At 32.1% G+C, this 27,365-nt stretch overlaps 3 protein-coding genes, 1 long non-coding RNA gene and 1 other non-coding gene across 21 annotated transcripts; 4 read left to right on the forward strand and 1 right to left on the reverse strand.

Moving 5' to 3' along the window:
- Window positions 1–3,089: 3,089 nt before the first annotated feature.
- On the forward strand, window positions 3,090–5,357 carry LOC123903059 (inorganic phosphate transporter 1-4-like). The gene has a single exon (XM_045952922.1). The coding sequence runs from the start codon at window positions 3,210–3,212 to the stop codon at window positions 4,827–4,829; it is 1,620 nt and encodes a 539-aa protein (XP_045808878.1). The 5' UTR covers window positions 3,090–3,209; the 3' UTR covers window positions 4,830–5,357.
- A 3,730-nt stretch (window positions 5,358–9,087) lies between these two features.
- Window positions 9,088–12,800, forward strand: LOC123924218 (chromatin modification-related protein MEAF6-like). Of its 2 annotated transcripts, XM_045977042.1 has the most exons (7): window positions 9,088–9,328; window positions 9,447–9,541; window positions 10,205–10,305; window positions 11,265–11,334; window positions 12,199–12,226; window positions 12,303–12,363; window positions 12,496–12,800. In XM_045977042.1, exons 1-7 carry the CDS (start codon window positions 9,316–9,318, stop codon window positions 12,596–12,598), a joined length of 471 nt encoding a protein of 156 aa, XP_045832998.1. In that variant the 5' UTR covers window positions 9,088–9,315; the 3' UTR covers window positions 12,599–12,800. The 2 variants fall into 2 exon arrangements, with proteins under 2 accessions (XP_045832998.1, XP_045833005.1); XM_045977049.1 differs by lacking the exon at window positions 11,265–11,334 and having other exon boundaries at window positions 9,160–9,328.
- Window positions 12,801–14,357: 1,557 nt separating this feature from the next.
- Window positions 14,358–14,430, reverse strand: TRNAA-UGC. The gene has a single exon. It is a non-coding gene; the product is annotated as a tRNA-Ala (tRNA).
- A 1,195-nt stretch (window positions 14,431–15,625) lies between these two features.
- LOC123897397 lies at window positions 15,626–19,529 on the forward strand. 16 transcript variants are annotated; one of them, XR_006805017.1, is made up of 9 exons: window positions 15,749–16,051; window positions 16,129–16,816; window positions 17,004–17,096; window positions 17,662–17,701; window positions 17,808–17,868; window positions 18,525–18,625; window positions 18,753–18,911; window positions 19,021–19,059; window positions 19,215–19,529. It is a non-coding gene; the product is annotated as an uncharacterized LOC123897397 (long non-coding RNA). The 16 variants fall into 16 exon arrangements; XR_006805014.1 differs by having other exon boundaries at window positions 15,757–16,051; window positions 19,021–19,123; XR_006805006.1 differs by having other exon boundaries at window positions 15,757–16,051; window positions 16,129–16,196; window positions 16,702–16,816; window positions 17,808–18,625.
- Window positions 19,530–23,076: 3,547 nt separating this feature from the next.
- Window positions 23,077–27,035, forward strand: LOC123890334 (subtilisin-like protease SBT4.3). Its single transcript, XM_045939929.1, has 2 exons — window positions 23,077–23,536; window positions 25,300–27,035. The coding sequence occupies exons 1-2, from the start codon at window positions 23,077–23,079 to the stop codon at window positions 27,033–27,035; spliced, it is 2,196 nt and encodes a 731-aa protein (XP_045795885.1).
- The last annotated feature ends 330 nt before the right edge of the window (window positions 27,036–27,365 follow it).

Consider the following 27,365-nt stretch of genomic DNA (forward strand, 5'->3'; position numbering starts at 1 on the left):
TGCTTCATAGGAGATGAGGCATATGTAATATATCCAAGAGAAGTCGACTTGCCAACATTTCTCTATTCCTCTCTAATACTCTCATAAATTAATAGTACGACGGAGGAGGACCTTTAGACCGGATATTATAATTTCCAACGCTTCGAGCATATCTTTGTGGTTTTTTTTTTTTTAAAAATAGTCTGTCGTATTATTACTTCTTTTGGTCCTATATATAAGAAACATTTCACTTTTTAGATTCATTCTAAACTTGATGCATCTAGACAATAATATATTCTATATACATAAATTTTACAATGAATTTAAAAAGTGAAATGTTTCTTATATATAGGACTAATGCAACCTTGTCTTGTTAAATTGTTAAATTACAAGGACTTAAATCAAAACTCCCTATATTTGTATGAACGATTTTCATATTTAAGTCTTTATTTTTTATATGAAAAATTGGGATTAAAAAATGACAAAAATGCTGGATTTTATTTTAACTAAGAAATGCGAGATTATAGCACATACAAATAGGAGATTGAATGGGTAGAGAAAGGTGCGAAAAAGCAGGGATATATGAGCAGGGATATATGCTGCTCTAATATTTGCGGTATAATATTATTCATTTTCCACTTCCTTCATTTTCCACTTCCTTCATTTTTTTGCTCTCAGCCAAATAATATTATTCATACTTTATTGTCTCTCTCTCTCTCTCTCTCTCTCTCTCTCTCTCTCTCTCTCTCTCTCTCTCTCTCTCTCTCTCTCTCTCTCTCTCTCTCTCTCTCTCTCTCTCTCTCTCTCCCTCTCTCTCTCTTTCATGCTTCAATCTTTATTGGTATACTTCTCTCATTCCTTGAGGTAAGCTTCATAACAATCTTGCATTATCCATATTTTTTATGTAGCAATTCTTCTTCATGCATGATGCATGCATTATGTGACCTTGACTTGATATATCATTTGTGTTTTATTTTTGTTGACAAAATATGTCAATTGTGTTTTCAACTAGTTTTATATTTGGCTGTGCCATTTATTACTTGCATCATTTGTTTTACATGAAAGAAAAATGTATGCATGCACCCAACTTGAGAATTTCTAAATTGATATGCACATTGCACATATTAGAATGGGTTCCATGATTTTTGTTCATAAAAATGACATAAATAGCTAGTTTTCTAAGAGGGGCCAATATTTAGCCATATTAATGTTATAGGAAACTTCACAGTTCGGTTCGAAAAGAACAATTGAATTGAATCGAACAGTTACAACTTACAACAACCTAGTAAAATTGAACTAATGGTTTGTCCCGAATCAGCGTAAAGTTATGTGCATTGTTTCGTGATTCTAAACTTGGACTACCCTTACGGAAAATTAAACTTCGTCTTAAACCGGACTAATTTTTTCTGAACCGAACTGTACCAAATTTCTATTGTTATTTTACAATTAGAATGGTTAAATTGCGAAAAAAAAAAATCAAATTGAATATTTATGACTGTTTAAAAACACAAAAATCAAACGGAACTGCTAATAAGAGAACCAATCGGTGAAATATAGTTTACCAATTGAACCGGGCCAAATAGTTTCACAATTCGTTTTTCTTGGTGTTCAGTTTATTTTTATTTTTGTTTTAGGTCTAACTACATATTTGATGCCTTACGTTTATTTTAGGTTTAAATTTGGTTCCTTACGTTTAAAAAGTATCAATTTGGTTCCTTACATTTCCACTATTTGCATTAATTAGTCATTTCCGCCAGTTATTCTACTAACACTGTTCGAACTATACACGTGTCCAAGCGTTCATGTGTCTGTCCATATAGGCAAACTTTTTTTTTTTTGGGTAAATAGAGATTTATCCCATGTAAAATAGGCAAATTTTGCATTACCCCCTGCAAAAAAAAAACAATTGTGATTACCTGCTGTAATATAAAGATTCCTTCAATTACCCCTAATTCGCCAACTAGACATGAAATCTTCTTTTTTGATGATGTGACATGCATTTCTGGATTTTCTTAGAATTTTTATTATTATAATTATTCCAAATCATTGTTATTTAAAATAAAATAAAAACTATAAAGAAAAAATCTTCACCTCAAATCCCACAACAAAAAAAATTCCAAAAAACAACCTTCATCTCAAATATCAGGAAACAACCTTCCCTCTCTTTCCCGGTCCTCATTCCTTTGATTTTGGTGAAAGATATGGGTTAATAAAAACAAGTTCAACAACAACACATGTTCTTAAGACATCATTAATTTTGATTTAATTTTAATTTTTTGGAAAATCAACAAACAACAGAATTTAGATCTGAAAATTGGTGGAAAAGAGAGTGATGCTGCAAGGAAGAGAGATACAATTGGTGGGAAAAAGAGATGGACGACAACGGTGGTGGTGGCTGGTGCCGGTGGTGGAGAATGAATTGTGAGATTTTATGTTTTTGAGAAACTTATGAGTTTTTTATGTTTTTGGATTTATGGGTTAGAGATTGAATTGATGAGATGAAGTTTAAGATTGAAGATAAAATTTGTTGTTGTTCTAGATTCATGTGTGTTGTGTTGTTTTGATTTTTTTTAATTGAATGAAAGAATGGGTTGTTGTTGTTTGTTCTTCCCATGAGAGTGATGAAGATTGTTGATTGTTTTTCCCCTTTTTTTCTTTTTTAATAACATAACTCAATATATGGCAAAATAAAAATTAAATAAATAAAAACAGTAAAAAAAAAAGCCATGTGTCAAAAACAAAGCCACATGTGGTTGTCATGTCAGCAAAATTAAGATTCCAAATCCAAGTTGTCAATTCAGGGAATAAAACAAAGAATCTTGATATTACGAGGGGAATCACAACTTTTTATTTTACAGTGGGTAATGCAAAATTTGCCTATTTTGTAGGGTGTAAAACCCTGTTTATCCTTTTTTTTTGTTTTGAAAACTCCACATAGGCAAACTGTCTGCCACGTGTGATAAAACTGACGGAAAGGATTAACTAATGCAAACGGTGGAAACGTAAGGGATCAAATTGAAACCTAAAATAAACGTAATGGACCAATGTGTAGTTAAAATCTTTTTTTTTTTTTGACTTGACAAGCTAGCATGTTAGTTTAACCTTGCATATTTGTGTTGTTTGCAAATGATTCAAGACAAAATAGCATAATATTTGCAACCTGCATGCATTTCCCAATTTTGCAGAGAGAAGTAAATCATGTAGAGAGAGAGAAGGAAAGACATTGAGGTATGGCCAATGAGCAAATCCAAGTGCTAAATAAACTTGATGTAGCAAAAACACAATGTTACCATTTCACAGCAATTATCATAGCTGGTATGGGATTCTTCACCGATGCCTACGATCTATTCTGCGTATCACTTGTCACAAAGCTACTCGGTCGCATATACTACCATGTCAATGGAGCTGAAAACCCAGGGACATTACCACCAAATGTTGCAGGAGCGGTTAACGGCATTGCTTTTGTTGGAACACTTTTCGGACAACTTTACTTCGGATGGCTCGGAGACAAATTAGGCCGTAAAAAAGTCTATGGCTTGACATTAGCCCTTATGGTTTTATGTTCCTTATGTTCAGGTCTTTCTTGTGGAACTGGACCAAAAGCTGTGATGACAACTCTTTGTTTTTTTAGATTTTGGCTTGGTTTTGGTATTGGTGGTGATTATCCACTTTCTGCTACTATTATGTCAGAATACTCAAATAAAAAGACACGTGGCGCATTTATAGCTGCAGTTTTTGCTATGCAGGGTTTTGGAATTTTAGCAGGTGGTGCATTTGCTATGTTAGTTTCAACTGCATTTAAATCAAAATTTGATGCACCAGCTTACATGGTTGATCCATTAGGTTCAACGGTTCCTGAAGCCGATTATGTTTGGAGGATAATCGTAATGTTTGGAGCAATTCCAGCTGCAATGACTTATTATTTAAGATCTAAGATGCCTGAAACTGCACGCTACACCGCACTTGTTGAGAAGAATATTGAAAAAGCTGCAGCAGATATGTCTAAGGTTTTGAACACAGATATTAAAGCTGAACCTACAATAGTTGTTGATCCTATTCAAGAGAAGAATCAATTTGGACTTCTTTCGAAAGAGTTTATGTCTCGTCATGGTTTGCATTTACTCGGAACAACATCCACATGGTTTTTGCTTGATGTCGCATTTTATAGTCAAAATCTTTTCCAGAAAGATATCTTCAGTGATGTTGGTTGGATTCCAGCTGCAAAGACGATGAATGCACTCGAAGAGGTTTTTAGAATTGCGAGAGCACAAACTCTTATTGCATTAGGCAGTACAGTTCCTGGTTACTGGTTCACGGTTGCATTCATAGATAGAATTGGAAGGTTCACTATTCAGTTAATGGGATTCTTTTTCATGACACTTTTTATGTTCACTCTTGCTATTCCTTATGATTACTGGACACTTAAAGAAAACAGAAACGGGTTTATTGTGCTCTATTCCTTAACTTTCTTCTTTGCGAATTTCGGGCCTAATGCTACCACATTTGTTGTGGCAGCCGAGATTTTCCCAGCTAGGTTTAGATCAACTTGTCACGGAATATCGTCTGCATCAGGGAAATTAGGAGCGATGGTTGGCGCATTCGGGTTTTTATATTTGGCACAGAATCAGGACCCGAGTAAAGCCGATGCAGGCTACCCTGCAGGTATTGGTGTGAGAAACTCATTGCTTTTGTTAGGTGCGATTAACATTTTGGGATTCTGCTTTACTTTCTTAGTTCCTGAGACAAAAGGAAAATCTCTTGAAGAAATATCAGGTGAGGAAATTGACGAAATTGTTGATACTACCAGTCATCAAAGCAACAATAGTGGCAGATTGATGTCATATCCTTAGGTTATGAGCTTATGATCATCATCATCATCATCGACAAAACTACTAACTGTGCTCCAACCAGCTTGAACCAAGGTTGGCTCAAATGTAATGAGGATGTAGGATTTATCTCAATACTGGTATTAAGTCATCGGCGGGTCAAAAACAATGGAGGCGAATTTATTCTAGTTCAAACTAGTTGGAAGTATGCAAAGTTGTCTACGATTGAACAGGTAAAGATTGTGTTATATGAAGCAATTCAGATGACCATCAACAAAGGGTAGTAGTATTTGAGAGTGTATCTCAAATGTTAGTAGGCTCGATTTATCCGAAGTGACTGGTAGGTAGATCAGAGTTTAGTTCTATTAATTTTAGCATTCGTACTAGCTTGTGAATATTCGTACTAGCTTATGAAAGTAAGTTTGATTTATTAAAATAAATAATCACAACTCAAGTGATGCACAAATTTTAATATATACTCCCCATTATGTGTTTCAAATATACAGTTAACAATATTTATAGTTGATGGTTATAATAGAAAAATGTCACAATTCCGTACATCGAATGTCATTGACCATAATTTCTATCGTAAGAACATGATAGGATATAAATTAGAATAATCATATGCTCCCTCCGTTTTTTTATAAGTGTCTAGTTTGATTATATTTAGCGTTTCTAATTAACTGTTCAATTTATGTTTTAAGGATACGATTTGTCAATTATACCTTTTGTCAATTATTCTAATTTTTTCAATAAAACTAATTAATGTTATATATTTGAAAAACTAAATCTTTTTTTTTTTCAAATATTTTTTTGGTTCATAACATATTAAATTTTGTTTTTTTTTTGTGTACATAATATATTAAATTTATTGGAAAGAGAAAGTGCGTGCAAAAAAATAGGAATTTATTGGTGAATTAAAATAAGAGTATCATAGAAAGATCTGCAAAAATCCACTTTCTTAATTTTGTGTTATCATTCTAACTGGCCACTTATGAAAAAACGGAGGGAGTAATATAGACAAAATAACTAGACTTTCAATATTAAAGGGATCATCTGGGTGCAACTACAAAGACTACTCTCCTCAAGATAACTAAGATCCATTTAAGAGGTTGGCCTCTCCCAAAAAAAATGTTTCTCCATATGCACTGGTCGGAGATCGACCCCAAGATCAAATGGTTAAGGGGTCCAAATATCAGATATTAATTGTTTTTTTTTACCAATATACCTTCAATTATATTGCATCTTTTTCTACAATTTGTAATAAATACTCCAAATAAAACATTAACCCTCTTATATAAAAACAAAAAAAACATTAACCCATTCACTCTCTTGAAGAATAAAATTGTAAAACTAATATCAATTATCAACAAATTTAATAGCATAATTCACTTTCTTAATTTCCGTAATTTTCTCAAAGAGATCTTATATTTGCGGACGAATGTATTAAATATGAAAAGAATAATATAAGTCTTTTTGTCTCCATGGATTTAAAAAGAATATGAAAAATTTTCTTTAATAAATATATGAAAACAAAGCCATGCCTATGATGAATTTTATGCGTTTATTCCACTATTAGTACAATTTATTTGAAGGGATCCTTCAAAAATTTTTTTGAAGGAATCTAAATAAAAATATTATTGCCTTCTCACATTTTTTATTTATTAAATTTCTCTCACTTTTTTTTATTGAAAAAACTTCTCTCTCCCAAGCAATACACTTTATTCTGTTTTCACATACATTCTACTCGCATTTATTCCATTTACAAAATCAGATGGTGGACACATTATTTGATGATGGGGAGTCTCAGGAGCAACAATAGGCTACAACTCAAAATCTTAACGCATTGAGTATATGACTCACATCTCTTATATATTGTTTGTTTAACTCATTCACCGTCAAATATATAACATTAATTAGTTTTATTGAAAAAAATAAAAATAATTGACAAAAGGTATAATTGACAAATCGTATCCTTAAAACATAAATTGAACAGTTAATTAAAAACGCTAAATATAATCAAACTAGACACTTATAAAAAAATGGAGGGAGTATATGATTATTCTCTCTCCCACTTAAATGTGTGAAATTAACTAAATTTTTATTTATTTTTGTTAAAGTTTAACTATTAGATTAGTTTAGTAAAAAACAAAAACTATTAGATTACTTAATTATCAAAAATAAAATAAAATCATACATCAGCAGGGATTCTCGTGCACGATGCTCGTTCAAGCAATTCATATGGCTTGCTTGCGTGTGAGTTGTGTGGACTGAAAGAAATCATAGATTGTTCATAGGCTCGGCAAATTCAGTACATCAGATGTTTGACAAGATCAAGACTTTATCTTACATGTGGTTAAAAGTGATGAGTGGTACTTTAGCTTTGAACTGCCATAGTTTGTGGTCTAGTCCTTTGCTTTGTTTGGATCTTGTATAGTTACTTTATGATTTTTTTTTTTTTTTGTATTTTGAACTTTCTTGTAACATTCTAGTCTCCCTTAACACATCTTGTGCTGATGACATTACTTTTGAAGTAGCAAAGTTTTTCACAAGAAAGGGGAGGTTTGAATTGTGACCCTTTTTGAATTTATACTTAAGTCACAAAATAAATAGTTAGTGATAAAATTATTTTTGTGCTCAGTGAGATCGTTCTAAGAATGATCTGTGCTGTGTAAAAAACAGTTGCAGAAAATAAAAGTTAAGGGAAAAGAAGATAAACACAAAGAGTTATCCTGGTTCACCCCTAATCTTTGGGTTACGTCCAGTCCCCACCTCCTGTGAGTTTGTCCACTAGAATCACTTAAAAGTTACAGATCCAAGACTTACAAATTCACTTTGATCTTGACCTAAGATCAACAACTTACCAAAGCTCCTAGAGCTTTGAACTTTCCTAGTCACCTTGACCAAACAACACTCAATCAATAGTCACGTATTGACTTGAGTAATTTCACTATAAATGATTTGGTTCTAAGCTATTTTCAGACTCACTACAAAAGAGAAGCTTAGATACAATCACTCTAAAAGAGATTAGTACTCAGATTATAATACAAAAGAGTGATTTGAAAAAGACTTTGAGCTAAAGAGATTGAATGTGTTTTGTATAACTTGAATTGCTTGAAAACTCTTGCTCTTTCTCTTGGACTTGATTGCCTTTTATAGATGTTTGCTTGAGATTGAAGCTTGACCTTCAAGTATATCAGTTAGAGGGCAAAATAGAGCTGTTACTCAGTGCTCCATATGCAGCAGACAACATCTGCATAATTTGCAGATTCTCTGTTCAGTCTTGGATCAGTCTTGAACTTCATTTTGCTTTGAATCATAAGATCCAAAAATATGTGAGCTGTTACCAAGTACATATGAGTTGTTTCTTACTTCCTTCCACTATCATGTATCAGATATAGCTGTTTGAAACACCAGAGAAAGGACTTATGACAGTTGGAAATGGTTTTGAAAAACTGTGTGCAGGATCAGTCTTGCATCAGTCTTGAAACAGTCTTGACTGCACCAGCAAATGTAATGAACCTTCATCCTTCCTTCCTTGTGATGTGCAGCTGTTTAAATAGGCTTGAGGACACTTCAGAGATAGCATTAGCTTGGAAATAAACCAGCTGGAATAGTACAAGAACATATGAGACAAAAAGTACTTCTATGACACCACCATTGAAGAATGTTCCCAAAATGGTCCTTTTGCAAGTACATCACAACTCATACTTAAAAATGTGTTGTTGCATTCTGATTGGTCTAGGATATTTGATCAGGTGTTTTCATTGGATGATCAATACCATAAAAGATCATGAGAGATCAATGCTTATGATTCATCACATGACTAGGAAAGCATATACTTAGTTCCATCACATGTTGTTGATCCGAAAAGAGATTATCTCCTGTAGTGATTTGGTCCATAAATCTATTGTAAAGTGCTTATTTGTTTTGTTCTTAGTTGACTTGAAAAACCAGAAAGCACTTATTCCAAAACGTGCTTATAAGCAAAACTGCAGTTTGTCTGTTAAGAATGTTCTCAGAATGGTCTTAAAATAGCTTTGCAGGATTTTTACTTTGCAAGTGGATTGTTAGAATTTGTTTAAGCTTATGCCACTCAAAAGCACTTGTTAGATAACAAAATGATCAGAATCATTTAAAATATAATTAAAGATGTTTGTAATCTTTAAAACATCAAAAGTGGATTTTGCCTCAACAACTTTTTCTATCTATGCATATCTCATTTTGACTTGTTAAAAAAAAAAAAAACTATTAGATTACTTGAGAAAAAGAAAAGAAAAACAAACGAAAACGAGTATAGTACAGTATACACTAGAGAAAACAATTGAATTTCCTAATAAAAAGAAAAAAGAAAAAAGAAATTCAACAAGGAAACGACGCAGTTTTGAGTAAAACGACCCAGAGCAAACGCCAAAAACGACTGAAGAAGTAAGCAGGTATAATCCGCGAAATAAAATTGGGGATTTAGGGTTTTCATTTGCCGAGTTTTCAAATAAATCAATCCGCGAAAATGGAATCCGAAGGTATAATCCTAATTTCTCGTTACTTTACGACTGATTATTGATTCTTATAACATATATTGATCAAAATTATAACACAATATGGTGTTGCAAATCGTAACCTTTGTTGATATTGTTTTAGGTCAAAAGGGTACGCTTAATCCGTCAGCAATGTTGGCTTCTTTGCTTAGTAGAAGAGCCAAACTTCACGAGGAGCTTCGTAATATTGAAAAACAGGTAACTTTTTCTATAATTGCATTTGGGTTTCGCTCCTTGTTTCAAAATCAGCAGAAACTGTCTTTGACCTACACAGAATTATAGTTTTTATTTATTTATTTTTTTGTTTGGAATTTATAATATTGACTGCTACTATTTTTTTATTTTAATTATGCTCTATAATAATTGTGCATTATGTTTGATTGCTTGATTCATTCCCAATGCAATAAGATAATTGAGCAAACTGCAATCTAAGCTTAAATTGGAGTATCATGTTTACACTTGAGGTGCTTGCTCAGTGTGGTAAGAGCTTAGTTTTGTAGCTTCAATGTGCCGAGTTCGAATCTGGTTGGGAATGGTTGTTAGTGCCACTTGAATTAATAAATAAAATGTCTTCCCCTTTTAAAAATAAAATGTCATGTTCATGTAACACCTCTGGAATGTATTGGCAATTTATCCTTCTTTAGTCATATGATTATTTTAGATTATACATTGACTTCTGAAGTTTCTTGTTGATTGGGGCATGTAGTAATGCATGTCCAGTACCATATGTGTCATGCTCAAACTCCATCTCCATGGTTAAGTTGACTAGCTTGATATGAAAAGAGTAAAAAAATGAGCACTTAAGATATCCTTTATGATTTCTTGGAAGCAGTAGTAGCTAATATTTTGTCCTTGACACAGGTTTATGATATGGAGACAAGTTATTTACAGGATCCGGGACAGTGTGGCAATGTATTAAAGGGATTTGAAGGGTTCCTATCTTCAACAAAGAACACTGCATTGTATGAATCTCATTAGCTTATTTTCTTCCTAACCGAAACACTGATAATTTTCTTCTTTCCAAATTCCAACATATCTAACGTTCAAACTACCTATTCTTTTAGTACTTGGTGGTTTTTGAAGTATATATAATTTCTCCTTAGAAGAAATACCGTCAATATTTTCTGTCCGTATCTGATTATCCTAAGGAAATAGGAAGGGACTGAAGGGTAATGTCATACTTGTATGATGTGTTATACTTGATCACAAATCATATTTATTAGGCATCTGTCATGTCTTCCATATTTTTTTATTCATTTATGGTCTTTAAAAGCGAAATCAGGGCAGTGGCAGATCTTGAGTGATTTTGTTTGAGTGCCAAAAAGACATTTTACGTATAAAAAAACAATTTATTTATTGGTGCAGTGGTTAATTGTGCTTGAATACTACTCCCTTCGGTGTGGGTTCGAATACTGGCAAGAATTTTTGTTGTTGAATATAATTAGTTAAAATACGGAAAAGATGGCAAAAGGACTCAAACCCGCAACCTGTTATTGAGAAAAGCTTGCATTTATCACTGCAACAGATGGAACATTAATGTTGCATTATGCCTAGTATAGTATATATAATTTATTTGAAGGGTGCCATGGCACCTCCCTGCTCCCAAGAAGATCCACATCTGATCATGGGTTTTATTATTTATATTGATTGCTAAAATGCTAGACACAATGATACTATGCTTGGACTTTTCTTAGATGCACTGCTAATTGAGTCTTACTAAGATATTAGATGGGCATAGTGCTGCTGAAAGCACAATAAAATTGCATCAACAGGTGTCTTTGAATACATCTGCGTTCCATATAAAAATTAATAGTAATTGAGGGATTGTATGCCTCTATTCATCTTAGGTAAATGACATGCTGTTTTGTTATTCATGTTCTTCATGGTTTATGAGATTGGTGAATCTATTTTTTCTTGGCAGCTTGAAGCGGTCCAGAAAGTTTCAGCCCGAAGATAGACTCTTTTCATTATCCTCAGTGACCTCACCAGCGGTTTGTTTATAATATTCAATGATAGGCTTCCTTCCAGAAATAGATAAAACGAAATAATGTCCACTAGTGAGCACCAAGTAATAAGAGTGACTAAGTCTTGGTAGAATTGAAGATAACCTGATCTTGTTCATCGCTTATTCACTTTTCACATCATTATTATGAAAGTGGTCATAGTGCTTTTCAGTGACTTTGGTTTTTGAAATTGTTTAGCACGTTAATCTTCCAGTAAGATAAAAATGATTAAAACAGGTTGGAGTCCTAAGTTAAGAGTATATCATAGAATACCTGATCTGATGGTATCGTTTTAATCCATTTGAAACAGGAAGTATTTCAGAGGCCTTTTAATAAAATATAAAACAGTAGCCATAGCTTATAATTTCCTCCTAGACTCGGTTATATCTAATGATTGTTATGTGTTTGATCTTTGATACAAGAAGTACTTGAAACCCTGGTCATTTATTATTCAAGAAGTTTATATTCACATTTCCGATCAAAAAGTTAAATGTTTTACACGAGAGCCAGGTCCTGTCATTTATTTATACTTGCCATGTCTTATATTTATGACCAAATCAGAGAAGTACATGTCTATAATTTTCAAGCTCAAGATCATCAAAGTTAGTCATTATTGACCAATAATAAGGCTTATAGGATTCATCCAAGTTTTATGTATGTAAAACACATATCAAAAGATCCCTTACTGAGCATGAGCCTTCTATCCTCTCAACACCTCTCCCATCCCATAAAATGATTCCTCCTTTTTAGCCTTTTCTTGTCAATTCTGTTTAATCATGGTATATCAAGTGTGTCGGTATCTCAGCAAGGTTATTTCTGAATTCTGAGATGATCTTCATCTTTTTATTGTAGGCAGAAGAGCTTGCAGCCGGACGAGATGGTGAGATCCTATAAGCAACATTTCAGACTTGCATTTTTTTGTCTATTAATTATATAATATATTTCTGTTACCTCAGATGGGAGATCGGATTTTGGTCCTGGTCGTTCAAAAGGTGGAACAATTTATGCAAATGGACAGTAAGCACTCAACTGATGTGTCTCTGCTATAATGTTTTTGAATTAAATAATTGCTTTGTTTATAGAAATATGTTCTGCAAATATGTAAAGACTGTATGCTGCATAAGCTAAAAAATCATCATGTTACCATAGGGGTAAACCAAAGAAAGGAAGAGGTGCGCCAAGAGATGCCAAGAGAGCAAGGGCTTCAAGTGAACAAGATTTTGATTATGAAGATGATCCTGATCTATCATGACATCGTGATTGACATGCTGATGCAACTTTCTGTTAAACCTTGTGGAATGTAAGAACCTGGAAAAACCTGCATTGAATAGGCCACTGGTTCTCAGCATTTTCTCATTCTATTCTATGTATATATATTGGTCTAGTTCTAGTAGTTGTGTTGTACTTCTTAAGTGAACTTTTTGCTTAATTCAAATTTTTGTTGGCAGACAAAATGATTATCAGACTTTAGTTTTGGCCCGTTTGTTTAAGTTTTTATTTTTAAAAAATGACTTTATGTTTTTTTTTTTTTTTATTTTATTTTTACGGAAACAAGCTTAACGTTTTTCATTCATAATGATAGTCTCAATACAAGATGGACAACAATTAAAAAGATGGTGACTAGTGTATAAACGAACGGCCTGAGCTAATTCATGAGCTATTCGATTAGTTTGTCTCCGGACATAATTGACTTTACGGTTATTAAAAGAATTCAATAATATCTTACATTTATCTATAGCTATTCCAAACTCCAAATTGTTGTTTTAAGTATCTTTTCATAATCTCTTAAAAGAATTTTTTATAAAAGTATTAAATGAGAATATGGTTTAAATAATTTCTCTTAAAATGTTTTAAGTATTTCATCATTTTGATACAAATATTTTAAATAGCTTTTGATAAAAATCATTTTTGAGAGATCATATTAAGTATAAAAATCATTTTTGAGATTTTGAAGCTAAGAAATGTTATTTCACACAAAAATTTAACACATACAACACATACACCGTATACTCCATCCGTAACATTTTATAAGTAAAAAAATGCACTTTCTAGATTCATTGTATATTTAATGTATCTGGTTATCTTCTCTCTTCCTCACCTTATCCTTCCTCAACAATTTTTTTTTCTTGCATGCAATGGTTTGAATTTTATGTGATTAAAAAAAAAAAAAACAAGGGTTTTATGTCCAAAATAGGGTGGTGTCTAGGGTGAGGGCTCAATTAAGTCCCTCACCGGTGTACCAATCAACTTAACCGTTTGATTAAATGAGTCTACATGATATCATTAGTTGCTACCACACTGGATCTAATCCTCCTCCCATCATCATTCACGTTCTTTCTCTCTCCATCGTTAGTTGCATCCTGGTTATAAAATTCCTCAAAACCCAACTACCATAGCAATATTAGAGGAGACATAATCAAAACATAAAACACAATTTTGGAAGAGTTTTATTTGGATATTCAATTTCATGAGCAATAGTGTTTCAACATGGGTTTCAGGTGCTTTAATGGTGAAATATTTTTAGGGCTCTTGTAGATCTTAGCATAAGAAAGAATTTAATTGATTTAGTTTAGTTTATGGTTATGGAATCACCACAAGACAACCTACAATTAAACATTTTGATAATATTGAGGAACACAAACTTGTGGTCCATTCATTGATAATATCCATTATTGTGTTGAAACTTGAAAGAGAGTTAAGATAAAATGATAAATAGATTTTGTAGGCTCTGCTTTATCAACTCATTGTTTAAACTAAGTGTGAAGAATGAATATTTATATGGTGATGTTGAAATGTTTCTCTAATCTCCCAGCAATAACCCCTACAACGAGGGTAGAAGTGAAGATTGGATTTTTTTTTTCTAGCCATTAAAGAAAAAGAGTGTAATACAAAGTGTTAAAAGTCCTGCATATTGTCTTTAATTTTGAAGAAAAAATTGTTCACACAAAACCCAAACCAAACCTATAATTTCTTAAGATTGGATTTGGATCTGAAGGTTGAAAAATAGAAAATGGAGATGCAGGGTATCGAACCCTGTACCTCTCACATGCAAAGCGAGCGCTCTACCATTTGAGCTACATCCCCATGTTTTTAATTTATTTCCAATCCTAACTTAATATCAATCGTTGCCATTGAAATGAATGAATTAGCCAGAAAACATTGGATACTATTGGCTATAATACAATTATGGATTACTAGACGCTTACCCGTGCGATGCACGGGTCTTATGCTCTATTTTATATTATAACGTCAAAAAATTATTTGTATAAGTCGTAATTTAAAATTGAAATAATAGTAACAATAAAAGTTATCTAATTGTGATATAGATGTTAAATATGTATTTATACATTTAAAAAACTTATTTATTTATACATCACATTTGAAGTTACTTTGGTATTTTCTTCGTTAACATTGGTTAACAATATTTTTAACTCATTCTTTAAAATAACTTTGAAAATGACAACATATAATTGACCATGAAAAACAATTGACGTTGAATAATGCATGATTCTGAGTTGGATAAACTACTTCATTATCGAATTTGTCATTTATATTAATTTGAATTTCATTGGAGCAAAGATAAACCAACTTAATTCATTCTCAAAATCGAATATGATAAAAATCATGCCGGACATACCAACCATTAGTAATTTTTTTTTTTTTACTAACATTAGGAAATAGTCCTAACAATCGACCAACTCCTTATATACACAAAGAATGGACAAAAGATTATTAGCAAAAACATTAACTATTTTGAACAAAAAACAATAAAATACACAAAATAATAAAATTAAAATGGATAATAACCAAAAACAATTATAATTATAATTATAAGAGAAATGCTACTTACAGCGAAAAAGGTCTTCACGAATCAATCACGAATGATCTGGCATTCTCTATCGGACCCACTAACATTTATTTAATTCAATTTATCTCTCTTCTCTCTCGTTCTCTTTCATCTTCTACCACCAACCTCCCTTTTTTCTCTATGAAAATTTCCTCTAATTCTTCTTTAAAATTAAACTTTTGTCCAAACTCTTAGTTGATATTTTCCCTGTCTTTATCGTCTATGATTCTTGGTTGATATGTTTTTCAATTGAGTTTCGTTGAACTCTGCATGTTGCAGCAATGGTGATATTCAAGTGCTTTCTGATGAACATACCAGTGTTGATATAGTCTTATAGACACTACTAGAAAATTCGCTTTTAACGACCGATTTAGAGACCAAAATGTCAAGATTTAAAATAAAAAATATTTTGGTCACTAAGTCGGTCGCTATTAAATTTAGAGACCGATTTAGAGACCGAAAATTAGCGACCAAATTATTTTGGTCACTAAATTCCGTCGCCTAACCCAAATCAATTTTTTAAATCAATTTTTACTTGTCACTTTTCAGTTTCCTACTGTAAAGTGAACCTCGCCAGCCAAATCAAATTTCGCTTAACCCTAGAAGCCTGAACCTATTTTCGCCGCACCACCTTACCACCGCACCACCTCACCACCGCACAACCCTTCTTCTCACCATCGTATAACCCTCCAAATTTTCACCTCTTCTCCACCGCAACACCGCTTTTCACACGTCTGTTCTTCTCTTCTCCACCCAAACTGACACATTCACGTTTCCCATCGTGGTCACAGAGATAACGACCTCAACCTTCCGCTGTCTCAAACGATGTCGTTTTCAAATATCCGATCGCTATTCCTCGTGCGTATTACTTTTCCCTCTTAGTTCAAAATTTTTTCTTATCTTTCTGATTTTATTTTTTTTGCGATTATTTTTAGGTCCTTTGTCTTCGAATCAGTCATCTAGTCTTGTTTCCGATATCTTACGACTTCGTGTTGCATATCAGGTATTTGATATTTTGCTTCTTGCATTGCATGGAAAGTGGTTTTGAAATTTTGTTTATTTACATCACCTTTTTTAGGATATTTTTGGAAGCATTAATTATATAGTGTGTGTATGTGTTTGTGTTTGAGAAAGAGAGTTTTGGGGGAACACTTTTGCCTTGGTTGTGTGAGGACTCGTATGAATATTGTGATTTGTGAGGAACATGGATGGGCTTATGTGGGAATTTATGATGGATTTAGTTGTCATGATGCAACCAATTATCTTGTTAATACTATTTTTTATGTTGTACATGATAGCTTAAAGGGTTTCTATGTAATCGAAATCGAAGTAGTAGTAATAAAGCAAAAAGTGAAGAGGGTTTTTGTCACATAGATGTGTTAGAAGCTCTTTATGAGGCAATGAGGAAAACTGATGATGCATTTTTAATATAATAACTAATGAGATGGTTAATCATAATCCTGTTTTGGCTATGATTGGTTCTTGTGTTTTGGTTATGTTGATGAAAGGTGAAGATGTTTATTTGATCAATGTTGGTGATAGTCGCGCAATTTTAGCTACTTGGATTGAGAATCATCCTCAACTCAATTTGATTCTCAACAATGTAGAATCATACCTAATTAGGTTCGTCCCACTATTGACATTTCGGAGACTATAATGATAATATTTTCAGATTTTGTATTTCAAGTATATACAAGTATATATTGTAATATTTTATAATTTGGAGACTATAGTTTGAGTATTTACTCGATGAAAATTGCTCTGTTAAAATTCATATTAATTACTTTTTTGTTTTTTTCGTGATTTTCAGGAGGATTCAGATGATCCTTCCGCGGTAACTAAAGGTAGAGTGAAAGGTTACTTGAATATCACAAGGGCTTTTGGAGCAGAATTCCTTAAGCAGGTAACTTCGATAGCCTATATACTGAATTTGCTTACATTACTGCTAAAAACATTTGCTATGCTAGTTTCAAGTTTCATTTTCACTGTTATATTGAATTACATTATTGTGTAATTAAGTTCTTTTAAGAATCAATGCAGTAAGGGAAGTCTTATTGTTTAGTTGCTTCTTGGGTTTAGCAAGTGGCTTTGATTTTTGTTTTTTAGTGTTTTCATTATATATGTGTTGCGTGGGGTATGATTTTTTAGTGTTATATTATTTATGTGTTTTGGTTTGTAATGTGGGGTGGATGTTTTTTTTTGTTCTGTTTAAGGTGTGGTATATTGTTTTGTAAGTCCTGGTGTTTTTTATGTACTTCTATGTACTTTTGCAACATGTGCTTTGGTAGCGGGCTTCTGTATACTTCATCCTTATCTTTGGCACTTGTGCTAATGTTTGAGCTATTAATATATTTGCAGTTTAAAAAACAAAAACATTGATCTGTTTTTGAGTTTCAGTTGGGTTGAATTGAATTGGATTATATCCTATTTGGGTTAATTAACAGGTTATCTTTGGTTTTTGATTTCAGGATACAAAATGATAGGATTCTTTCTTACTTAGGTGCTTGTGTATGTTTTGCACTGTCATAACATTTTGAATCTATATAATGTTGATTATTTACATTTGTGATATTTGAAATTTATTGATTTTATTTGTGCTTTGATGTAATGGTAGGAGTGTTTTTGGCTATGCTTTTGAATGCTACAAAGGAGTTGAAAACAATAAGCCAGTATTGGTATCCTTATATCGATTGTTTCTCCGTGCTTAACTTATACTTGATAACTTCTAGTAAATAATGAAACTTGATAACTTAGTACCGCTGAAACTGAGGTACACCTGTTCCTTCATTGTTAGTCTGCCTCTAGGATTTGGTATGCTATAACAAGGTGGTTAGGATTTTTGAACTCTACCACATGTTTATAATCCTAAGGTCAAAGTATGTGCAATTTTATTAATGATTGATTTTCAATATTACTCAATGATGATTGATTTAGCCATTGTAATTGGGATGTTATAATTGGCTTTGAGGTATGAATCAACCTAAGCCTTCTTTTGTGGCTTTGTGTATGCAGAAGAGTAAGAAATTTTCCAAATTGTAGCAGCATTTTATCAAGACTTTCCATATGTTTCTTTGAAGAAAATGTACTGTTAGTTATTTATATAACATAGATTGTGGGAAGTTCATTAATTTAGCTAATATGTATAGGTTCGTGTTGTTTTGTTAGTTTGGGCACTTACAAGATTTAAAGAAGCAATCTATGCAGACCAAAATCTAGCTTTATCAAATTGCAATATGTTGAAATCAGAAAAATCTAAAAGTGCACTTGACCATGATTTTGTCTTTTCCATTTCAATTAAGTGATTAGCTTTTTATAATATTTGTTTGCGCAGGTATATATGCCCTTTGAAATTTGATACTGAATATGTGATTCAGGTGCCTATTTGTTCTTAACTTTTTTAGGTGATTTAGTTAATCAGTACAAGACACCAAGGTATGTGGAGTTTCACCTATGGCTGTTGTTGAACTCTTGATTTTATCATTTTATTGCACATACTCTGATAGTGAATTAATGGATTAGCAAATTAATATTATTGTGGTTTTATATTGCCCTTTTCAAGTTACCGGAGAATTGGAGTCTGTCAAAGTATTGTAACCGCTTCAATTGAAGATCCTAATGGTTATAAGTTTGAAAAGAATGACTTGCGAACCTTATGCAAAGTGATGCTTCAATTGAAGATCCTAAAGGTTATAAAGGTTATAAGTTTGAAGACACCAAGGTGTGTGAAGTTTGCAAATTTGTAACATAGTAAACTAATAATACAACCATCTCTTATTAGTACTTGGTGCCTAATAACTTATCTCAACTTGTAATTCACATATATGCAGGGATTTTAATAAATTGGGTTGAAGGACTATGATCATGAGGTTCTGTTCACATATTCCATCATTTTCCATGCCTAATTAATTTCTTAGCACCGCTGAATTTTGTGTAGGGCTTATTTCTTTAGATTAAATTTGTTTGTAGGATTTTATTAATGTATATAGATGTTTTTATCTGATAAATTTCTTCCAATTTGCAGATTTTACAAGTTGAACAAGGAATGCTCTTTCTTTAATATAATTTGACCCGCTCAAAATTCTTCTTTTATGGAAATGGACACAAGATAGAGGAAGTGGGATATTATGTGTTGTTATATCTCTTACTATTGTTATATCTTAGTATTTTAGAGGCATCTTGGCTCTATGATGTAGTTTTTGTATTGTTATATCTTAGTATTCACTGATGACCCTTGCAAGTGTAGTAGTGATAATTTATTGGTTATCTTTTGGATTGATTATGTATTTTTGGATAAGTAGATGGCAATATACTTAAATATAAATATATATTATGTTCATATTGTTGTGTGATGTTTAATTGCTTTCATGTGATTGTAAATTAATAATATTAATAATTGAGTAAAAAAATTAATAATATTAATAATTTTAAAAAATTCATTTTTAGAGACCGAAATAGAGACCGGTTTTTCCTTAAAGCGTTGTAAAATCGGTCGCAATGAACATTGTAACTAATTTCAAATCAGTCACTAAATCAGTCGCTAAATTCAATCACTAAATCAGTCGCTATAGCGTCGTGCAATACGTCGCAACGATCGTCGCAAACTCAGTCTCTATGTCAGTCGCTAAGTTCAGTCACTAGTTCGGTCTCTAAACTCAGTCGCTAACTTGGTCGCTACAAAATCGGTCGCTAGGTTGGTCACAACAGAGTAGTGACCAGGGTCGTTGATACTGATTTTTTATGGTCGCCAAATTGGTCGCTAACGGATTTAGAGACCGATTTTGATGAAAATCAGTCTCTAAATCGGTCGCTAAAAGCGAATTTTCTAGTAGTGAGAGCCATAGATGTGTGACTGACAGAAGATAAAATTCACCCAAGATTTGGTGGTGCATAGCATAGTATATACAAAGACAGGTTTTGGAGTGAGATTAAGAACTAGGTTTGGGTACTCTGCTATTCACTATAACATTAAGAACCAGATTTTGGAGTGAGATTATTCATTTAGATTTAGTGGTGCATAGTAGAGTACACAAAAACAGGAGGTGGGTATGTTGCGTTGTGTTGCGGTGCTCTTAAGTTTAGTGGACGGCAAGTGGTAGCGGCAAAACTAAATAAACAGTGCGCGTTCGTGATAATTTCGTGAAAACTTTGTCGCTATATATAGCACTCCTCTAATTATAATTATTAGTACCACACATTAAATGAATGTAAGTGATGTGGCTAAATGAAAAGTTTTGATTGGTTTGTGGATTAGGGTTTAGATAGACAATTGGACAACTATCTAGGATTTATATATATAGATTCATTCTTGTGTGCTACATTGTTCATAATTATGTAACCAAAGAGAAACATTTTTCACAATCACAATTAGTTACTCACAGGTACGATCGATTTTTCTTTATACCAAGTTAGCTTTGGATTCTAAAAACAAGTAGTATTAGTACGTAATGTTATGGATCACAAAGGAAAGTAAATTTTCAGCATGAATTCAAGTTTGTAAAAACTACATTACATATACACTAAAAGTTAACACCGCAACTGCAACAATTTAACCAGGTAGCATTGATTCAGCAAGAAACCAAATTATTAACTAACGAAAATAGTAACATAATTCAAATTCTGAGTGGAAAATAGTAACCCCCAAGCAACTTAGTAATATTTTGTTCCCCCTCCTACATTTCTTGACTACTAGACTACCATCAATATCATATGATATGATCATATCCATTTTCACTTGTTAAATTCAAAACCCTTTTTCTAATCACAGTAAACATATATGACTAAAGGGACCCATAACAGCAAAGGGAACCAACTGAAATCAACATCTTCATCATCATCATCATCATCATCATCATCAGGAATATCATTTATTAGTATTTTGCAGGAATTGAATTGACACAAGCTGCTGCTACCTCCATCTCCAGAACAGTTATAATTTTTTCCCAAACAGAGACCTACATTTCCTGCCAACTTGAGAAGGAAAGTTGTTACTTTGGTGCTACTAGCTGAAAATGCAATGCAGCAGAGAAGAGAAAATACTAGTAATGCAGTGCAACTTACACCTTTATTTATATCTCATATTTATCTCTCAAAACCATACTTTTTCCTAATCTTCCTCTTCATCACATTCTCTCACCCATTTTAAGATGTAAAAATAATTCATAAAAGGTTGAAGGAAGAAACTATCACAATGTATTTTTTTCAACTTTTTATTGCATAGTAGACATGACAACAAAACTTTAATTAGGAACCCATATTACAAATGAGACACTTTTTATGAGATGAAGTATTTATCCTTCTTTATCTCAAATATAAGAATTAATTTTTGACAGTCAATATTAGTTGTTAATTTGTTAAATCAATCTTTTTTCTATTTTGTTTGAAATTGAATTTGAAATTTTCAACTCTTTAACCTTGATTAAAATCAGTTTACACTTTTTATTAGTAAGTTAAAATAGCTCATTTTTTCATAGAAAAATGTGAATTAACAACATTTGACAATTTTTGTGTTTTTCAATTAGTTTTTTTTTTTAAGCTGTTTTCCAATTAGTTAAGACAATCATTAAGTTTGTTTGGTTCAACGTTAGGGGAGGAGAAAGGAAATATTTTAATCAAATATATGTTTGTTTCATAAGAAGACGAGAGAAATTTTAAAATTAATTTACTTTTTTTATTCTTAATATTCATGTTTTAAAAACATGTACTCTTATGAGAAAGTATAGGCATCAATGTAAAATTAATTTACTTCATATACATTAAAAATAAGCATGCTGCATTGTTGTCCACAATGAGGGAGCTAGAAGAGAGACCGATAGAAGCCATGGTCCTTTCAAACATTTTTTTTAAAAATTATATATCAATATGGTACTTCCTCCGTCCCAAAATATAAGAGAAAATTGGTCAAAGAAAATTGATGTATTTGGTTAAGAATTTGGACTAAATACATCAATTTTTATTGACCAATTTTCCCTTATATTTTGGGACGGAGGGAGTATTACCTTTTTTTGTCTGTATACTTTATTTTTTGTGAACCTTAAATGTTTTTAAAGGACATGGTGAATAAGTAAGATAGAAATTATGAATAATTTCTTCAAATAATAAAATAAAGATTTTGGCTTCTTACAATAAAAAAGTTGACAAAGTATTTGAAAAACATCCGTCAAAATGCAAAATACATTTCTCTAACTATTCAAAACGAAATTTTACATGTATTTTGCTAGGAAGAACTAAATGAAATTAGAGAAGACATTGACAATGAAAAGTTTTGATTACTTATTAATGAAGCTCGTGTGAATCTATAAGAGAACGAATTGCTCTGTTGTTAGATTTGTTGATAAGAATACATTTGTCAAGGAGGGTTTTTTAGATATCGTGCAAGATAACATATCATCCGCTGTTAAGCAATGAATTAATTTAACATTGTATCATCACAATCTTAAATTTTCTGTTTCAAATTGTAAATGTGGAAATTAATATAAAATGGAAATTGTTGTAATATGGAAATTTATATAAAAATAGTTTTAATAATTCTTACCATTTTTAATAACTATAGAGAAATTAATTTTTTTTTTTATTTTTTCTTTTCTTGAAAAGGTTTATTTTTCATTGGATAATTTGACCCAATTACATTATTACCTAAAATAAATTTTTAGAGAAAGTTTAATACCTATTTATTTGACAATTGATTTTAAAAATATATTTGACCATTTAATGATAGTTAATTGTCATTAAAATCATTACATTTTAAATTTAATAATTTTAAAATAACCATTATATTATTTTTTTAATCTATATTGAAACGATTTCCATTTATATTAACACTTTTGTGTGTATAAATACGATGTTTGGGTTTGAGGTATGTATTCATTATTTCACAAATACAAGCAATGACCAAGTATAATGTCTTTGTGTTTTTATTTTTTGCATCAATAATTTCTTTTGTGTGTGATGCCATTGAAAGTGATGATGAAAGCAGTAAACTTCACATTGTATACATGGGCTCTCTTCCTAAAGAACCATCATATTCGCCAACTTCTCACCATATTAGCTTGTTGCAACAAGTTATCGATGATAGTGACATACAAAATTGCTTAGTTCGAAGTTACAAGAGGAGTTTCAATGGTTTTGCCGCTATGCTCAACGATCAACAAAGGATAAAACTTTCCGGCATGAGAGGTGTGATCTCAGTTTTTCCAAGCCAAGAGTACCACCTTAAAACCACAAGGTCGTGGGACTTTCTTGGTTTACCTCAATCAATCAAACGAACCAAAACTATTGAAAGTGATTTGGTGATCGGAGTCATAGATGGTGGAATTTGGCCAGAATCTGAAAGTTTCAACGATATAGGTATATATATATATATATATATTCTTAATCACATTCAAAATAAAATATCTTAATGGATTTATCATATGTATATGTTGTTATTTTTTATAATTGTCATGTGTGTGTGAGAGAGAGTGAAATGTTTACCCCCGACTAAAATGATACATAGTTAATTAATTAGAATATTTTTTATTTTTTTACTTATAATTAGAATAATTTGTTATTATTATATTTAATTAATTTCTTATTTTGCATATATTTATTTATAAATGGTCTTTGTGAATATTTTAGGACATTGAGCAATATTATTGTTTAATACTCTTTTGTCACTATTATAATAAATAAATAAATAAAGTTTAATTACATTTTTTTTACCCCTGTGTTCATTTACTCATCAAATCGATCCCCCGTTTTAAAACCACCTATGTTTGATGCCTCCATCAATTTTTTGAACTTTAAAATGGTGATTTATCATATTATAAATTGGTGATATTGAATGATGAAAATTCGCGAAATATGAGAAATTAAAAACTTCAGTTTCAATTTTATAAATTATTTATTTTTGTAATTTAATTATCAAAGTGTAAATAATTAACAAAGATGATTCTACCTCATCTGGTTGTATGTGATATCATTTCAAATATTTAATGTAAATAAGAGTAGTGTTATGGTCACACCTTCTAACACACACTTTTGACACACTCCACTTATAATTAGTCACATCATCTACTTTTTTTATTTCTTGATTTATTTCCTAATTTATTTTCTCTTCATTCTATACAGCATAGCAACAACCTAAAAATCCCAATAGTTCACAGCAAATTGGGAAAACGTTTTGCAGTGTAATCAACATCAACAACAAAATCAAACTCTAATTTTACTATGATATTTGGTAACATTTACAATTTGAAACAGAAAATTTAAGATTTTCGTTGTCGGAATAAGTCGAAACTTTCTCCATCACTTCAGTAAACACCCTTTCAAACTTGTGCGAGCGGAGTGAAAAAGAAAAGAATGTCCAAGAGCAATAATTTCCTTTGAACAGAGGAGAACAATGAAAGAGACAATCCAGTTCATGGGTAGTTGATAAAAAAGATGAAAAGTTAACACTAAAAAGTAATTAAAAAATAAAATGAATGGTTCAAAAAAAGCAAACCGGTAACATGTAAATGAATTAAAAAAGTGGACGAAGTGTCAAATTATGATTGAAGTGTGTTATAGGAGTGTGATAAAAGGTGTGATGCTAGCATTACTCATTAAATAATTGAGTGTTTTTTTTTTTTTTCGAAAAGGAAAATTTGTTGGTCACTATTAGGAGAAAAAGTTAACTACTATTTTTTTAACTATTTGATGTTATCATTTCTAATATACTGTTCATTTAATTTAAAAATATTTAATGTAGGTTGTTGAGTGGCTTTTTCCTAAAAGGACAGTTTAGTAAATTTGACTTAAGTTTTATATGAAATCTAAAAAATGATTTGCACTTAATTGAATTTGTAATTGGAGAATGTTAACTTGTGCCCTTAAGGGCACATGTTAAAAAGATAAATGTGGAAAAAATTTATTGAACTTGTGGTGTATTCAATTATTTAAACATTAAATTCTTTGTATTATTAAATGTTATATTTCTATTTTTAGGTAGCTTAACATATGCCCTTAGGGCACAAGTTAACATGAACCTCTGTAATTTATGTGTTTGTATAACAGTGAAAAAAGGGTGTATGTATATCTTAGGAAAAATGAAATATGATTATTAATTTGATTTATTTTTTGTTATCGATCAGGTCTTGGTGCTATTCCAAAAAAGTGGAAAGGAGATTGTGCAGGCGGACGTAACTTCAGTTGCAACAAGAAGATCATTGGAGCACGATTTTACGGTTTTAATGATGATAGTGCAAGAGACTCAGATTTTCATGGAACTCACACATCTTCAACAGCAGGTGGAAGGGAGGTGAATGGTGTGAGCTTTAATGGTCTTGCAAATGGAACTGCAAGAGGTGGAGTCCCAAATTCAAGGATTGCTGCATACAAAGTATGCAACAATCAAGGTATGTGCACCGGTCAAGCTATTTTATCTGCATTTGATGATGCCATTGCAGATGGAGTTGATGTCATTACCATATCTATGGGTAGACCAGGAATCATTAATTTTTTCGATGACCCTATTTCCATCGGTTCTTTTCATGCCATGGAGAAGGGAATACTCACAGTGCAAGCTGCAGGAAACGATGGTCCTAGCCCTAGTACTGTTTCCAGTTTTGCACCTTGGTTATTCACTGTTGCCGCAACTACCATAGATCGTCAATTCATTGATAAGCTCATTCTTGGAAATGGAAAGACGTTTATTGGTATGTCAATTAATATTTTCCCTTCAAATGGAACCAAATTTCCAATTGCCGTGCGTAATGCCCAAGCTTGCTCTGCTGGAGGAAATGTAACCCCTGAAAAGTGTGATTGTATAGACAAAAATATGGTTAACGGTAAGCTTGTTTTATGCGGAGCAAGCGGAGGTGAAGGAACAGCTTATGCCAATGGTGCAATTGGTTCGATCATTAATAGTACAGACTTTAGTTTTGATAAAGCTTCTGTCACTGATAAGCCTTCACTTAACTTGGAAACAAAGGACTTTGTTCATGTTCAATCTTATACAAATTCCACTAAATACCCTGTAGCTGAAATTTTAAAGAGTGAGATCTTCCATGACAACAATGCTCCTAGAATCGCCTCATTCTCTTCTCGGGGCCCAAATAATTTAGTTCTAGAAATTATGAAACCAGATGTAAGTGCCCCAGGAGTGAATATTTTGGCTGCAGTTCCACCTCAAAAATTATACTCAGATGTTATGGTGAAATACTACCTATTATCTGGAACCTCTATGGCATGTCCTCATGTTGCTGGAGTTGTTGCATATGTGAGATCATTTCATCCAGATTGGTCACCTGCAGCTATCAAATCTGCCATCATGACCACCACAAAACCAGTGAAGAAGAGTGATGATGATTGGGCAGGTGAGTTTGCTTATGGTTCTGGGAATATCAATCCACAACAGGCCATTCACCCAGGACTTGTTTATGACATCTCTAAGGAAGATTATGTCCAAATGCTATGTAATTATGGGTATGATGCTAACAAAATTAAACAGATTAGTGGAGATAACTCAAGTTGTGATGGAGCTTCCAAAAGAGCCATGGTTAAAAATATAAACTATCCAGCAATGGTGATTCCTGTTAGGCCTTATAACAAGAATTTCCGTGTCAAAATTCATAGAACAGTCACAAATGTTGGCTTTCCAAACACAACCTACAAGGCTACTCTCATCAATCATAATCCAAAAATCAAGATTATGGTGAAACCAAAACAACTTTCATTTAGATCATTAAATGAAAAACAATCATTTGTTGTCACTGTTGTTGGGGGAGCAAAATTAAATCAAACTGTGTTTTCCTCATCACTTGTATGGTCTGATGGTACCCACAATGTCAAGAGTCCCATCATTGTACAAATACTTCCTTCAATATAAATGAAATGACCATAGTATATTGTTTTGTTATGGCAATCTTAATATATGATTATTGAGTCTCCAACAAATTATTATGTTATTTATCTAGCTCTATATATATATATATATATATATATATATATATATGGGGGCTGCTAACTTAGACCCAGTTGGGTCTAAGTTAGCAAGGTGCACCTTTTCAGTTGGACAAAAATACCCATTTTTTTAATTTTTGAAAGAATAGAGCAACAGGGGCATTTCTGTAATTTACCCAACAGTACACGCGCCCCCACCTTCTTTTCCCACCCCCCAGGACACGTGGCAGCGTGTGATTGCACAAAATCCGCGCGC

The sequence above is a fragment of the Trifolium pratense genome, linkage group LG1, assembly GCF_020283565.1.
Source record: "Trifolium pratense cultivar HEN17-A07 linkage group LG1, ARS_RC_1.1, whole genome shotgun sequence".
Taxonomy (NCBI): Eukaryota; Viridiplantae; Streptophyta; class Magnoliopsida; order Fabales; family Fabaceae; genus Trifolium; species Trifolium pratense.

Coding starts and splice junctions, on each gene's coding strand:
- LOC123924218 (XM_045977042.1), top strand. Junction 9,542..10,204: donor TTCGTAATATTGAAAAACAG/GTAACTTTTTCT, acceptor TCCTTGACACAG/GTTTATGATATGGAGACAAG. Junction 10,306..11,264: donor TCAACAAAGAACACTGCATT/GTATGAATCTCA, acceptor TTTTCTTGGCAG/CTTGAAGCGGTCCAGAAAGT.
- LOC123903059 (XM_045952922.1), top strand. CDS start 3,210: ATGGCCAATGAGCAAATCCAAGTGCTAAATAAACTTGATGTAGCAAAA.
- LOC123890334 (XM_045939929.1), top strand. CDS start 23,077: ATGACCAAGTATAATGTCTTTGTGTTTTTATTTTTTGCATCAATAATT. Junction 23,537..25,299: donor TGAAAGTTTCAACGATATAG/GTATATATATAT, acceptor GTTATCGATCAG/GTCTTGGTGCTATTCCAAAA.